Raw genomic sequence first — 16,529 nt, forward strand, 5'->3', positions numbered from 1 at the left:
ATGAATTTATTTGCAAATTATGGTGGAAAATAAGTATTTGGTCAATAACAAAAGTTTCTCAATACTTTGTTATATACCCTTTGTTGGCAATGACACAGGTCAAACGTTTTCTGTAAGTCTTCACAAGGTTTTCACACACTGTTGCTGGTGTTTTGGCCCATTCCTCCATGCAGATCTCCTCTAGAGCAGTGATGTTTTGGGGCTGTCGCTGGGCAACACGGACTTTCAACTCTCTTCAAAGATTTTCTATGGGGTTGAGATCTGGAGACTGGCTAGGCCACTCCAGGACCTTGAAATGCTTCTTACGAAGCCACTCCTTCGTTGCCCGGGTGGTGTGTTTGGGATCATTGTCATGCTGAAAGACCCAGCCACGTTTCATCTTCGATGCCCTTGCTGATGGAAGGAGGTTTTCACTCAAAATCTCACGATATATGGCCCCATTCATTCTTTCCTTTACACGGATCAGTCGTCCTGGTCCCTTTGCAGAAAAACAGCCCCAAAGCATGATGTTTCCACCCCCATGCTTCACAGTAGGTATGGTGTTCTTTGGATGCAACTCAGCATTCTTTGTCCTCCAAACACGACGAGTTGAGTTTTTACCAAAAGTTCTATTTTGGTTTCATCTGACCATATGACATTCTCCCAATCCTCTTCTGGATCATCCAAATGCACTCTAGCAAACTTCAGACGGGCCTGGACATGTACTGGCTTAAGCAGGGGGACACGTCTGGCACTGCAGGATTTGAGTCCCTGGCGGCGTAGTGTGTTACTGATGGTAGGCTTTGTTACTTTGATCCCAGCTCTCTGCAGGTCATTCACTAGGTCCCCCCGTGTGGTTCTGGGATTTTTGCTCACCGTCTTTTATACTGATAACAAGTTCAAACAGGTGCCATTAATACAGGTAACGAGTGGAGGACAGAGGAGCCTCTTAAAGAAGAAGTTACAGGTCTGTGAGAGCCAGAAATCTTGCTTGTTTGTAGGTGACCAAATACTTATTTTCCACCATAATTTGCAAATAAATTCATTAAAAATCCTACAATGTGATTTTCTGGAAAAAAAAATCTCAATTTGTCTGTCATAGTTGACGTGTACCTATGATGAAAATGTTTAAGTGGGAGAACTTGCACAATTGGTGGCTGACTAAATACTTTTTTCCCCCACTGTATCAGTTCTATTCAGTGTATTTCTATTTCTGACGCATCTTATTTTTCTGCATTTAGCCTACAACCAACCCATTACAACATCACCACGCACAGATTGAAAACAACAACAGACCGACGTGACATCAGCTATTCTACAACTTATCCAGAACGCTGCAGCCCGTCTGGTGTTCAACCTTCCCAAGTTCTCTCATGTCACCCCGCTCCTCCGCACACTCCACTGGCTTCCAGTTGAGGCTCGCATCTACTACAAGACCATGGTGCTTGCCTACGGAGCTGTGAGGCGAACGGCACCTCCTTACCTTCAGGCTCTGATCAGACCCTACATCCAAACGAGGGCACTACGTTCATCCACCTCTGGCCTGCTAGCCCCCCTACCTCTACGGAAGCACAGTTTCCGCTCAGCCCAGTCAAAGCTAGTCGCTGCTCTGGCACCCCAATAGTGGAACAAGCTTCCCCACGACAGCGGAGTCACTGACCACCTTCCGGAGACACTTGAAACCCTACCTCTTTAAGGAATACCTGGAATAGTATAAAAGTAATCCTTCTACCCCCCCTCCCCCACCCCCCCATAAAAAAAAAAGTGGTTGTCCCACTGGCTATAATAAGGGAGATGGAGAGCGAGAGGAAGGGGAGAGAGGGAGAGAGATCACTATCAGAGTCAGTGATGAGGAGAAAGGTAGAAACAGAATAAAATCATCAGAACTAATGGTCTGAATACACACAGACACACACATACACACAAGCACAGGCACGTTGATGAGGATAATGGGCAAATCTGTGTGATGTGAATCCTGTCCATTGATCTCTCCATAGAAGAGGACACACCTGGAGGTCACAGACTGCACAGACCATAGTGTATGTGGGTGCGCTTGTGTGTATGTGTGTGTGTGTGTGTGTGTGTGTGTGTATTGTGTGTATGAGTGCACGTGTAGCTGTGAATGGCCGTCTCCTCATCAACCTGTGCAGATACAGACATTCACCATTGACAGAACTCTCTCGTATCACACACTGTTATGACTGAAGTACAACTGCTATTCTAAAATAGGTTGTTTGGATTCTGATTGGTTGATAGGAGAGATTTATTCACCACAATCCCTGGGTAACAGTTCGATTTGAATTATCAATGCGCATCCACTGTCCCGCAGCTACTCTACCTCAGGCTAATACTACAGCTAGTTTAACCAGTAAAATATGCCAGATAGTGCAGTAAAAAAGAGATGTCAGATATTATGATAATAAATATCAATGACTGTCACTTTCAAACTAATGGTATAGCCCTTTATGAAACAGATGATTACAGTCGATCAGCTACAGTATGACCATAGTGTTGATTAAAACTAGAAAAGGACAATGTTTTAGTCCGATAGCCAACAACCCTTCTCATATATATTCTGCAGCACACATACTACTGTGCATATAAAGGTTACTGGTAGTGGATCATATCGTTAGGACATGAGATAAGACACTTCTGAGACTTGAAAAGGGAGACAGACAGAGTGAAGCGGATCTCAGACGATTCTTGGTATAAAGAAAAACATGAAAAGGCAAACATTTCCACAGAGGGTTTCTCTCCACTGGTTCAATGACAGCACATCCTGAAGCCTGGTCTCAAACACACACACACACACACCCTCACAACGCATGAGATCACACTTTTGCTCATCCTTCCAAATCCCATCTCGTTAACCCACATGTACCTCTGCTCAATTCTGTCCTATATGTGTTTATTAATGCATATATACACACACACAACCTGCTTTGCCTGTGTATAAATACCTATCAGTGAAAAGCTTACAATATCATTGTGTAGAATATGTATCTGAGAGGAAGTCACCATATTCCTCAGCACAGCAGAAAGACAGAAGACAAGCTGACACAAGAGCATACATCACATTCCTGTACAGAGACTGAGAGACACACAAGACCAAATACAGAACTATATCTGTGACACTTTACTCTAAGAATATGGAATAAAACATTTATATATTACACAATAGACGCGCACACACACACACACACACACACACACACACACACACGATACTGAGTGGATCGGGTGCAGTCATCGACCCCTCACTGTATTCCCCAAACCTCCTACCAGAAGAAGGCAGGATATGGTGTATCCTATGTCACTGAAATAATCTGATCACAGGAAGAGTGTGGGATCTACTGTGTAGATGTGGTTTCCTGTCTCTGTACAATGAACACTATGGAGGAAGATACAAGGCTGAACACACACACAGGCTGTGAAGACAAAGTGGTCTGCTAACGAGGAAGCGGATGGGAATGTTAGAATGTAAACTGCACAGTAACAATAATCACCAGAGGTTACTGTCAACCACTACAACACAGACATATAGATATACACCCATGTCCTATATGTCTCTGGTTCTAGCAGTGGTGGACCCTGTCTGAGGAGCAGAGTGGGTAGTACAGGGCTATAAGACAATAGAGGTGGGATATAGACACTGATTTAAGGTCAGTTTTGTGTTTTCCTCCCTAATGGTTATGATTTTGGAGAGGGTAAGCTGATCCTAGATCTTTAGTAAAACTGTAGTGACAGTACGCTGTTTCCAATACATGAGACAGCAGCAATCCTTAGCATTAGCTCAGCAAAAACACAGTCCCACAGTTAGCTTGTAAATTATGTCTGACAGAGGAAAGAGACTGTGTGTGTGTGTGTGTGTGTGTGTGTTAGAGAGAGAGAACTAGAAACATCACATGTGTGTTAAAACCACAGTTTCACAGAAACAGCTCTTAAGTAGGCCTGCAGCTAAAAGCAGGAAACAGCCTGTGAGGGGTGTGTGTGTGTGTGTGTGTGTGTGTGTGTGTGTGTGATTGTGTGTGATTGTGTGTGTGTGTGTGTGTGAGAAAAACTTCACAACAGCAGGAAGTTGAGAATGTGGTTTTCCTCCCCTCCTCCTCCTCCTCCCTCCCTCCCTCCTCATCTCTTCCCCCTCTCAATCTTCCTCTGATCCCTCCTCCCCCTCTCTTCCTCTCCCTCCATCTCTCATCTGAATCCCATCCTGCCTACCCGTGTCCTCTCTTTCCCCCTCGTCCTCCTCTCCTCTTCCTCCTCCGCTACCCCTCCCCCTCTATCTTCCTCCCATCCCTCCCTCCTCATCTCTCCTAATTACATCAGTGTGTCAGAACAGGAACAGGATATGGGAGACTAGTATGTTCTAGTCTAGTGTGTCTGCTGCTCTGTCTGATTGGAGCTAACAGCACTGATACAGGACTATCTGAATGGAGCTAACAGCACTGACATAGGGCTGTCTGATTGGAGCTAACAGCACTGACATAGGGCTGTCTGATTGGAGATAACAGCACTGAAATAGGGCTGTCTGATTGGAGCTAACAGCACTGATAGAGGACTGTCTGATTGGAGCTAACAGCACTGATACAGGACTGTCTGATTGGAGCTAACAGCACTGATACAGGACTGTCTGATTGGAGCTAACAGCACTGATACAGGACTGTCTGATTGGAGCAAACAGCACTGATACAGGACTGTCTGATTGGAGCAAACAGCACTGATACAGGACTGTCTGATTGGAGCTAACAGCACTGATACAGGACTGTCTGATTGGAGCTAACAGCACTGATACAGGACTGTCTGATTGGAGCTAACAGCACTGATACAGGACTGTCTGATTGGAGCTAACAGCACTGATACAGGACTGTCTGATTGGAGCTAACAGCACTGAAATAGGGCTGTCTGATTGGAGCTAACAGCACTGAAATAGGGCTGTCTGATTGGAGCTAACAGCACTGATAGAGGACTGTCTGATTGGAGCTAACAGCACTGATACAGGACTGTCTGATTGGAGCTAACAGCACTGATACAGGACTGTCTGATTGGAGCTAACAGCACTGATACAGGACTGTCTGATTGGAGCAAACAGCACTGATACAGGACTGTCTGATTGGAGCAAACAGCACTGATACAGGACTGTCTGATTGGAGCTAACAGCTGATACATGACTGTCTGATTGGAGCTAACAGCACTGATACAGGACTGTCTGATTGGAGCTAACAGCACTGATACAGGACTGTCTGATTGGAGCTAACAGCACTGATACAGGACTGTCTGATTGGAGCTAACAGCACTGAAATAGGGCTGTCTGATTGGAGCTAACAGCACTGAAATAGGGCTGTCTGATTGGAGCTAACAGCACTGATACAGGACTGTCTGATTGGAGCTAACAGCACTGAGGTACTAGTAAGAGGCAATGGCATGGGGTTTTCTCATTGAATTAAGTACAAGAGGGAGAGAGAGAAAAACAGGAGAAACAGAGAGAGAGAGAGACTAACACAGAGAGAGAGAGAAACAGAGAGAGAGAGAGAGAGAGAGAGAGAGAGAGAAACAGAGAGCGAGAGAAACAGAGAGAGAGGGGGTATGCTAATTTGGTATACAGCAGACCTAACTCACTCTATTAAATTAATCAAAACAGGAACATTTTACATTTGGTTAGAAATTCAAAAGGAAATTATCTCAACAGAGAAAAATGCCCTCCTGTGTGCTACCTATATCCCCCCACTAGAATCCCCATACTTTAATGAAGACAGCTTCTCCATCCTGGAGGGGGAATTCAATCATTTCCAGACCCAGGGACATGTACTAGTCTGTGGCGACCTAAATGCCAGAACTGGACAAGAACCTGACACCCTCAGCACACAAGGGGACAAACACCTACCTGGAGGTGACAGCATTCCCTCCCCCATATGCCCCCCTAGGCACAACTACGACAACATAACCAACAGAAACGGGTCACGACTCCTACAGCTCTGTCGCACACTGGGTATATACATAGTCAATGGTAGGCTTCGAGGGGACTCCTATGGTAGGTACACCTATAGCTCATCTCTTGGCAGTAGTACTGTAGACTACTTTATCATTGACCTCAACCCAGAGTCTCTCAGAGCGTTCACAGTCAGCTCACTGACACCCCTATCAGACCACAGCAAAATCACAGATTACTTGAACAGAGCAATACTCAATCATGAGGCATCAAAGCCAAAGGAACTGAATAATATTAAGAAATGCTATAGATGGAAGGAAAGTAGTGTTGAAACCTACCAAAAAACAATTAGGCAACAACAAATTCAATCCATTCTAGACAACTTCCTGGACAAAACGTTCCACTGTAATAGTGAAGGTGTAAACTTGGCAGTAGAAAACCTAAACAGTATATTTGACCTCTCAGCTTCCCTATCAAATCAAAAAATCTCTAACAGAAAACCAAAGAAAAGCAACAACAGTCATAAATGGTTTGATGAAGAATGCAAAAACCTAAGAAAGAAATTGAGAAACCTATCCAACCAAAAACAGAGACCCAGAAAACCTGAGCCTCCGCCTTCACTATTGTGAATCAGTAAAACAATACACTACGGAAAAAGAAGGAACAGCATGTCAGAAATCAGCTCAATGTAATTGAAGATTCCATAGACTCTAACCACTTCTGGGAAAATTGAAAAACACTAAAAAAACAACACGAAGAGCTATCTATCCAAAACGGAGATGTATGGGTAAACCACTTCTCCAATCTTTTTGGCCCTATAACAGAGAACAAACAGCAAAAAAATATACATGATCAAATGCAAATCTTAGAATCAACTATTAAAGACTACCAGAACCCACTGGATTCTCCAATTACATTGAATGAACTACAGGACAAAATACAAACCCTCCAACCCAAAAAGGCCTGTGGTGTTGATGGTATCCTCAATGAAATGATAAAATATACAGACCACAAATTTCAATTAGCTATACTTAAACTCTTTAACATCATCCTTAGCTCTGGCATCTTCCCCAATATTTGGAACCAAGGACTGATCACCCCAATCCACAAAAGTGGAGACAAATTTGACCCCAATAACTACCGAGGGATATCGTCAACAGCAACCTTGGGAAAATCCTCTGCATTATCATTAACAGCAGACTAGTTCATTTCCTCAGTGAAAACAATGTACTGAGCAAATGTCAAATCGGCTTTTACCAAATTACCGTACGACAGACCACGTATTCACCCTGCACACCCTAATTGACAAACAAACAAACCAAAACAAAGGCAAAGTCTTCTCATGCTTTGTTGATTTCAAAAAAAGCTTTTGCCTCAATTTGGCATGAGGGTCTGCTATACAAATTGATGGAAAGTGGGGTTGGGGGAAAAACATACGACATTATAAAATCCATGTACACAAACAACAAGTGTGCGGTTAAAATTGGCAAAAAACACACACATTTCTTTCCACAGGGCCGTGGGGTGAGACAGGGATGCAGTTTAAGCCCCACCCTCTTCAACATATATATCAACGAATTGGCGAGGGCACTAGAACAGTCTGCAGCACCCGGCCTCACCCTACTAGATTCTGAAGTCAAATGTCTACTCTTTGCTGATGATCTGGTGCTTCTGTCACCAACCAAGGAGGGCCTACAGCAGCACCTAGATCTTCTGCACAGATTCTGTCAGAGCTGGGCCCTGACAGTAAATCTCAGTAAGACAAAAATAATGGTGTTCCAAAAAAGGTCCAGTTGCCAGGACCACAAATACAAATTCCATCTAGACACCGTTGCCCTAGAGCACACAAAAAACTATACATACCTCGGCCTAAACATCAGCGCCACAGGTAACTTCCACAAAGCTGTGAACGATCTGAGAGACAAGGCAAGAAGGGCCTTCTATGCCATCAAAAGGAACATAAAATTTGACATACCAATTAGGATCTGGCTAAAAATACTTGAATCAGTTATAGGACCCATTGTCCTTTATGGTTGTGAGGTCTGGGGTCTGCTCACCAACCAAGAATTCACAAAATGGGACAAACACCAAATTGAGACTCTGCATGCAGAATTCTGCAAAAACATCCTCCGTGTACAACGTAAAACACCAAATAATGCATGCAGAGCAGAATTAGGCCAATACCCGCTAATTATCAAAATCCAGAAAAGAGCTGTTAAATTCTATAACCACTTAAAAGGAAGCGATTCCCAAACCTTCCATAACAAAGCCATCACCTACAGAGAGATGAACTTGGAGAAGAGTCCCCTAAGTAAGCTGGTCCTGGGGCTCTGTTCACAAACACAAACAGACCCCACAGAGCCCTAGGACAACAACAACAACAACAACAACAACACAATTAGACCCAACCAAATCATGAGAAAACAAAAAGATAATTACTTGACACATTGGAAAGAACAAACAAAAAAACAGAGCAAACTAGAATGCTATTTACATTTACATTACATTTTAGTCATTTAGCAGACGCTCTTATCCAGAGCGACTTACAGTTAGTGAGTGCATACATTATTTTTTTATTTTTCATACTGTCCCCCCATGGGAATCGAACCCACAACCCTGGCGTTGCAAACGCCACGCTCTACCAGCTGAGCTACATCCCTGCCGGCCATTCCCTCCCCTACCCTGGACGACGCTGGGCCAATTGTGCGCCGCCCCATGGGTCTCCCGGTCGCGGCCGGCTACGACAGAGCCTGGATTCGAACCAGGATCTCTAGTGGCACAGCTACCTTAGACCACTGCGCCACTAAATAGCATATTTGGCCCTAAACAGAGCGCTTTGGGCCTTGGTCAATGGGCCTTGGTCAAAAGTAGTGCACTATAAAGGGAAAAGGCTGCCATTTGGGAAGCAAGCAGAACTCGAAGCCACAGATAATCAGTTCAGTGCACCATAATTAACTGTGTTGACTGGCTGGGCCCTCAGCTCCTCTGTGATGTAACCCTAACAACCACACACACACACGCCCAGAAAGCAGAGGTCAGAACAGCAGAGACCACAGCAGAGCAGAGCACAGACCTGCATGAGACTGCTAATAGGCAAACACTAACAAAACAGGACTTAGTCTGGAACATCTAATCAAATGGCTACAGACTATTTGCATTAATAACTCTACCTACATGTACATATTACCTCAATTACCTGGACTAACCGGTGCCCCCGCACATTGACTCTGTGCCGGTACCCCTGTATATAGCCTCGCTATTGTTATTTTTACTGCTGCTCTTTAATTATTTGTTACTTTTATTTCTTATTTTTTAGGGTATTCTTTCTTAAAACTGCATTGTTGGTTAAGGGCTTGTAAGTAAGCATGTGACAAATAAAATTGGATTTGATTTGATTTGAAACTAGGTGTATATTGTCACAAAACACTGTTGTTATTTGTTTATTTCAACAACACTGAATGACACCACCATGTACGCACAGACACTACTCCAAAGCATCTGTGTGTGTGTGTGTTTGCATGATTAGTGTGTGTGCATGATTAGTGTGTGTGCACAAACGGATGTCTGAAGGCAATAACAAACAAACATACAGTGAGTCCTGCACAATCAGGATGCTTCCTTCCCAACCAGGAACAGGGATGAGTCCAACTAGGAAGACCAAGAAGACTCCAAAACTCACCCATTCAATTCCCTGTCCTGTCCACTCCCTCCCCAACAGGGTTTAAAGCACAATTGAAGGCAATAAACAACTTCTCTGATAGGCTGTTTTCTATGTGTCATCAATATTCGTCCGAAACATTTATTCTAGTGTCAAAATTGACTACAAAGTGTAAATAGGATCATTTTGGTCATAAAGTTAGTCTCGTCCAAAACAGAGTTTTGTAAGTGAGTTTGTCATTGCTTACATGAGGGTTGGGTTGTGATTTCGACAATGCTCACTTGCCCACTAACATGGGATACACAGCTGCGGTGAATGCGCTCTATCCAATCCTACCACAGAACACAGACAGTGAGACAGACATGCCCGCAGCGCAGTGGATCGGATCGGACTTTGTTTACATATGACAACAAGGCGGGCATTTTTGTACTTGAGAAATATTGCACCGAACACCTTAGCTAGATGTAAAATGCGCAATTAAAACCTTGGCAAAAACATCAACATTATTTACAGATTTATTTATTTAGTTATTTTAGATTAAGTCAGACTATCTTGAAGAAGTGATACTGGCTTTGTTACTATGGTGTCTCATGGGGGACAAACATCACTGCCACATCGCACCACCCCCAAGACTGAAATCTTGTTTTTCTTAATGAGCAACACATGCGGAATCGGTGTGTTCAGTCGCTCTTTAAGCTCCCGTCCTGACATGTGACTACTAATCTCTTTCCTCTCCCTCTCTCCATCCATCCATCCTGTTTAGGGATTGACACAAATCTCTGTCATTTGGTGCATCAGTCAATGATGTGATCTGCTACTCTGTGGATTTGGAGGAGAGCACCGATAAATCCCCCCCCCCACCCCAATCAACAAACAATTGTCAGCCCCCCCACCAAACATCGCCCCGCGGCTATGTCTGATCTGCTGTTTTAGGTTTACTGCTGTCGGGGGAGAGAGAGAGAGAGAGAGAGAGAGAGACAGGTGTGAAATTGGGTCATCCTTTCATACTGTGTTGGTGGCAGATGCTCCCCTGACATGCACCTGAACACACACACACACACACACACACACACACACACACACACGTGTACATGTCCCCCCACATCCCCTCATGCACACACAAAGAGATATAGGAGAAGGGGGTGAACTCTCCATGCAGAGACAGAAGTGATGGACACACACATCACCAGCAGAGTCTGATCTAGCTGCTTCTATAGAGGTGCTCCCAGTCACCATGGAGCCAGCAGGCCTCACCATAACAACCACCAAGATGAAACTGCTCTTACTGCCTCGCTGTCTCACACACACACACACACACCACACACACACCACACACACACACACACACACCACACACACACACACACACACACACACACACACACACACACACACACCACACACACACCACACACACACACACGTTGGTGGTTGCTCTTACTGCGCTAACAAACACATAATACACACAAGTACGCTGGAGGATGCCCCCCGAGACACACATACTACACACACACACACACACACACACACACTAAGATAATGTCAGTATCAACAACAACAACTATGAGAAAGAAACAGCCATACCTTCATCTTCCAACAGGAATTCATGGCTGCTAGATACTTGAAGACACACACACCCTCAGACATACACACAGACAAAGGGACCTGGGGGAGTTACATGCCCCTGTGTAAATCCTCTCCGGGGGGAGACGAGTAGAGACAAGACAACCGTTAGTAAATACACAAGTAGAGCTGTAGCAATGTCACCCAGTCGTCTCCTTGGCGATGACAGCTCCAATAACACACCCTGAGACAAAGACAGACTGAGCAGTGATACAGAGATAGAGAGACGGAGGGAGGGAGGGATAGAGGGAGGGATATTGACAGAAAGGCTACCCTATAGGCTCTGAGCTGCTGCTGCTGCTATTTGTCTTGCCCTCTCACTCTCCCGGTTACTACACACACACACTGAGCAAACCCGGCAGGGCCATAATCTAATTGGCCCAAACCCCAATTTCCTCCAGCTGATCCCAATGAGGGGAGGGGCTATCTAATGCATTATTCATGTGGGGGCGTCAATTAAAAGTATTCACACTGCTCACTCAGCTTAACCAGTCCCTCCCCCTAACCTCACTCAGCCTGTCCTCTGACACACACACACACACACACACACACACACACACACACACACACACACAGGCTTGTTCCGTTCAGATGAGAACACAGGTTCACCACCCTCCACCAATCAGAAAGGATCTTACTGGCCGTCCAATCCCCATCAGGGAGAGAGGGATGTGAAGGGGAGCTCAGCTGACAGAGGTTAATTTATTAAAGTCATCCTCACAGCTGACAGAGGTTAATTTATCAGAGACATCCTCACAGCTGGATCCAAGTGCAAATCTAGATCTATAGTTCTGTGAAATCCACAGCCCCACTGGGTGTCAATTATATTAGTGTTACTGTTTATACATGGATCCAATTGATTTAGCACCAAACAGAGTAGAACAGTAATGATGTTAGATAGAGTATATTAGAGGAAGAGAGGGAGGGAGAGGGAGAGGGAAAGGAGGAGAGAAGGGGAAGGAAAGAAGGGGAGAAAGTGGAGAAGGGGAGAGAAGAGAGAAAGGAGAGAGAAGAGGAGAGAAGGGGAGAGAAGAGAAGAGAGAAAGGAGAGAGAGAAGGAGAGAAGGGGAGAGAAGAGAGAAGAGGAGAGAAGAGAGAAAGGAGAGAGAAGGGGAGAGAAGAGAGAAGAGGAGAGAAGAGAGAAGAGGAGAGAAGAGAGAAAGGAGAGAGAATGGGAGAGAAGGAGAGAAGAGAGAAGAGGAGAGAAGAGAGAAAGGAGAGAGAATGGGAGAGAAGAGAGAAGAGGAGAGAAGAGAGAAAGGAGAGAGAAGGGGAGAGAAGGAGAGAAGAGAGAAGAGGAGAGAAGAGAGAAAGGAGAGAGAAGGGGAGAGAAGAGAGAAAGGAGAGAGAAGAGGAGAGAAGAGAGAAAGGAGAGAGAAGGGGAGAGAAGGAGAGAAAAGAGAGAAAGGAGGAGAGAAAAGAGAAGGGCCACACACTGATATTCATTAGACATGATGAGAGATCTGAGTCTGAGAAAACATGCTCATACTCCCAATATTTAGAGGGGCTGAGAAGCTGAATTAACATTTTGGCAATAGAGTATAACAGTATAACAGTCTGTCTATTGTATTGTAGAATTATAGAATTATATTACTTTTGTATACCGGTATCATATTATTGTATCAAGTTGATGATCAGTTGCTGGTGAATACCAGACTCTCTGTCTGACCTGATGCCAGAGTAACTCATGACTAAGGACATAGAACAGAAGGTGAAGGAATTGCAGGCTTTGAACCAACCAATGGGGGTTGGTGGAGCAAAAAACAACACAATAGCCAATCAGAGTTGAGTACCTCCATGTCACCAACCTTTGTGGTGAAAGCTTTATACAACACACCTTCCACATGACATGCCAATTATGTATTACATGACATGCCAATTATGTATTACATGACATGCCAATTATGTATTACATGACATGGCAATTATTTATTACATGACATGGCCAATCAGGCATCAACCAGCTGGCATGACGTTGTGTGTTTTTTATTTGTATTTTTAAAATTTTTGGGGGGGTAGATCAGCTTAATATTGCAGATAGATTGTAACTTCCATCAATGTAATTGTCTGCATCACTTCCAATCCCCCCATGTTTATATATATATATATATATATATATATATATATATATATATTACATACATACATACATACATACATACATACATACATACATACATACATACATACATACATACATACATACAGTGGGGAAAAAAGGATTTAGTCAGGCACCAATTGTGCAAGTTCTCCCACTTAAAAAGATGAGGCCTGTAATTTTCATCATTGACATTTTGTCTGTCAACTATGACAGACAAAATGAGATTTTTTTTTCCAGAAAATCACATTGTAGGATTTTTAATGAATTTATTTGCAAATTATGGGGGAAAATAAGTATTTGGTAAATAACAAAAGTTTCTCAATACTTTGTTATATACCCTTTGTTGGCAATGACACAGGTCAAACGTTTTCTGTAAGTCTCAACGTTTTCTGCAATTTATTACTTAAAAATCATACAATGTGATTTTCTGGATTTTTGTTTTAGATTCCGTCTCTCACAGTTGAAGTGTACCTATGATAAAAATTACAGACCTCTACATGCTTTGTAAGTAGGAAAACCTGCAAAATCGGCAGTGTATCAAATACTTGTTCTCCCCACTGTATATTTCAACTGTACTGTGATGTCTTACGAAAGTTCTGAACCTTTCTATTCTCATTGTTTCTACAGATTGTGAATTGAAAATAAACATTTTTGCTAATAGTATTATAATGTTATTGATCGATTGACTATGACTTTTCAGATCACCCAGTAGTGCTATCTGCAGGGTTAGCTCCAGGTAAATATTGCAATCCTTTAGCCATTCCTGGACCTGTGTCCAAAAACAAGCTACAAATGGACAGTACCAAAACAAATGATCTAATGATTCTGTCTCTTCGCTGCAAAATCTGCAGAGCTGGGAAGATTGTATCCCCCATATAAATAACATTCTATTGGTAGCAAGAATTTTATATAATAATTTAAATTGAAAGATTCTAAGTTTTGAATCCGGTGTCGTTTTGCGTATCAGTTCATAAACACTATGCCATGGGATCGGTACGTCAAAAATCTCTTCCCAACTATTTTGCAATCTATATGGGACGGCTGTCAATCCTTTGGTCCTTAAATGAAACTGATATACTTTTTTATTTATCACAGTTTTCCTTAACCAATTATGTTCTTTAATGCAAGGCCGACAGACAAGTTCCTTACTTTCTCCTCCTTCCACTTTCCTCTTCCATTTTTGCGGTAAGGCTGCAATTATTTGCTTGTAATTTTGGGTAGAGCAGACATTTCCATATGTTTTTGTTAGCTGCATGTGCGACATAACTCCACCAGTCCTACCGATGATATCATTTACAAAGATTATACCTTTTTTAAACATTTTGTCCAAAAAAAAAGTTTTTTTGTCAATTAGTATATTTGAGTTTAACCACAATATTTGTTGCATTATTTATTCTGTCGTTTCTGGAGGATTAAATTGAAATTGCAACCAACTTTCTATGGCTTGTTTTAGAAATAGTGATATCTGGGAGATGATTTACTTTTCAAATAACTGAAAGTGAGTGGTTGTAATCTGAATAAAGGGAAAAAGGCCATTCTTGAACATTGGGCGAGACAATCTTACTAATTTGCTTGAGAACCAGTTCGGATTTAAGTATAACTTCTGTATGACTGAAGCTTTTAGTGATAGGTCTAATGCTTTAATATTTAATCATTTCTGTCCTCCGAATTCATATTCATTATATAAATAGGCCCGTTTAATTTTGTCTGGCTTGCCGTTCCAAATAAAATGGAATATTTTTTTCTCATATAATTTAAAAAACTGTTCGCTAGGCGTAGGCAAGACCATAAGCAAATAGGTAAACTGGGATAATACTAAAGAGTTAATCAGGGTGATTTTTCCACAAATTGACAGGCACCCACCTTTCCATGGTAGCAAGATCTTATCTATTTTTGCTAACTTTCTATTATAATTTATTGAAGTGAGATCATTTATTTCCTTTGGGATATGTATTCCGAGTATATCCACATCACCATCAGACCATTTTATTGGTAAAGTACATGGCAATGTACATTTTTTATTTTTTATTGATCCAATACGTAATATAGTACCTTTGTCATAATTTGGTTGTAATCCAGAGAGGTTAGAAAATGTATCTAGATGTATCTAGATCCTCTATGAGGCTGTGGAGTGATTCTAGTTGTGGATTTAAAAGAAAACATGAATCATCAGCGTACAATGACACCTTTGTTTTTAAGCCCTGGATTTCTATTATTCTTTTATTGTTGATTTTAATAGCTAACATCTCAATGGCCACAATAAATAGATATGCCGATAGTGGACAACCTTGTTTCACTCCTCTTGACAGTTTAAAACTTTCTGAGAAATAGCCATTATTTACTATTTTACACCTAGGATTACTATACATGATTTTGACCCATTTTATAAGAGATTCACCAAAATTGAAATGCTCCAAGCATTTATATATAAACCCCAGTCGTACTTTATCAAATGCTTTTTCGATGTCTGCTATGAATAGCAGGCCTGGTTTCTCAGATTTTCCATAATATTCTATTGTTTCCAATACTTGCCTTATATTATCTCCAATGTATCTTCCTTGTAAAGAACCTGTCTGATTAGAATGAATAATATCTGACAATACCTTTTTAATTCTATGCACTATACATTTTGCTAGAATTTTTGCATCACAACACTGAAGTGTAAGGGGCCTCCAATTTTTTAAATGGACTGGATCTTTATATTTTCCACTTGTATCCTGTTTCAGTAATAATGAGATCAGACCTTCTTCTTGAGTGTCAGATAATCTACCATTTACATAGGAGTGGTTAAAACATGCTAATAGCGGTCCTCTTAGTATATCAAAAAAGGTTTGGTATACTTCGACTGGATTATTTATTACATGACATGGCCAATCAGGCATCAACCAGCTGGCATGACGTTGTGTGTTTCTATGTTCATATGTAGGCTGATTTATGACATAGACACACACTATGTTCAGTACACACACACACACACACACACACACACACACACACACACACACACACACACACACACACACACGCTCAGTCAGAGAAAATCTCTCACGTCTCGGTAGACTCACAGGGAGCCAATAAACACTACTACAGTCCTTGCTCTCTGGGCAGTACTAACAACATACTCCAGTCTGTACTCTATTGGCAATAGTACTATTTGAAAAGGTTATAGGTCTCTAACCAAGAGACGCAACATAAGATCACTTCCTGTAAAGCGTGACTGTGTAACACCAGCATCTCTTGAG

The 16,529-nt window shown here is 42.3% G+C and overlaps 1 protein-coding gene across 4 annotated transcripts in view; it reads right to left on the reverse strand.

Moving 5' to 3' along the window:
- LOC121553706 (E3 ubiquitin-protein ligase MARCHF8-like) overlaps nt 1-16,529 on the reverse strand; it is a 161,557-nt gene that overhangs the window by 39,890 nt on the left and 105,138 nt on the right. The window contains exon 1 of one of the 4 annotated variants that reach the window (XM_041867029.2): nt 11,148-11,379. The exons of the other annotated variants lie outside the window; for them this stretch is intronic. Within the exon in view, the coding sequence (XP_041722963.1) occupies nt 11,148-11,210 (63 nt within the window). The 5' untranslated portion in view covers nt 11,211-11,379. Of the gene's footprint in view, nt 1-11,147; nt 11,380-16,529 lie in introns of those variants that run through there. 4 annotated transcript variants of the gene reach the window in all.

Source organism: Coregonus clupeaformis, chromosome 37, assembly GCF_020615455.1.
Source record: "Coregonus clupeaformis isolate EN_2021a chromosome 37, ASM2061545v1, whole genome shotgun sequence".
Classification (NCBI taxonomy): domain Eukaryota; kingdom Metazoa; phylum Chordata; class Actinopteri; order Salmoniformes; family Salmonidae; genus Coregonus; species Coregonus clupeaformis.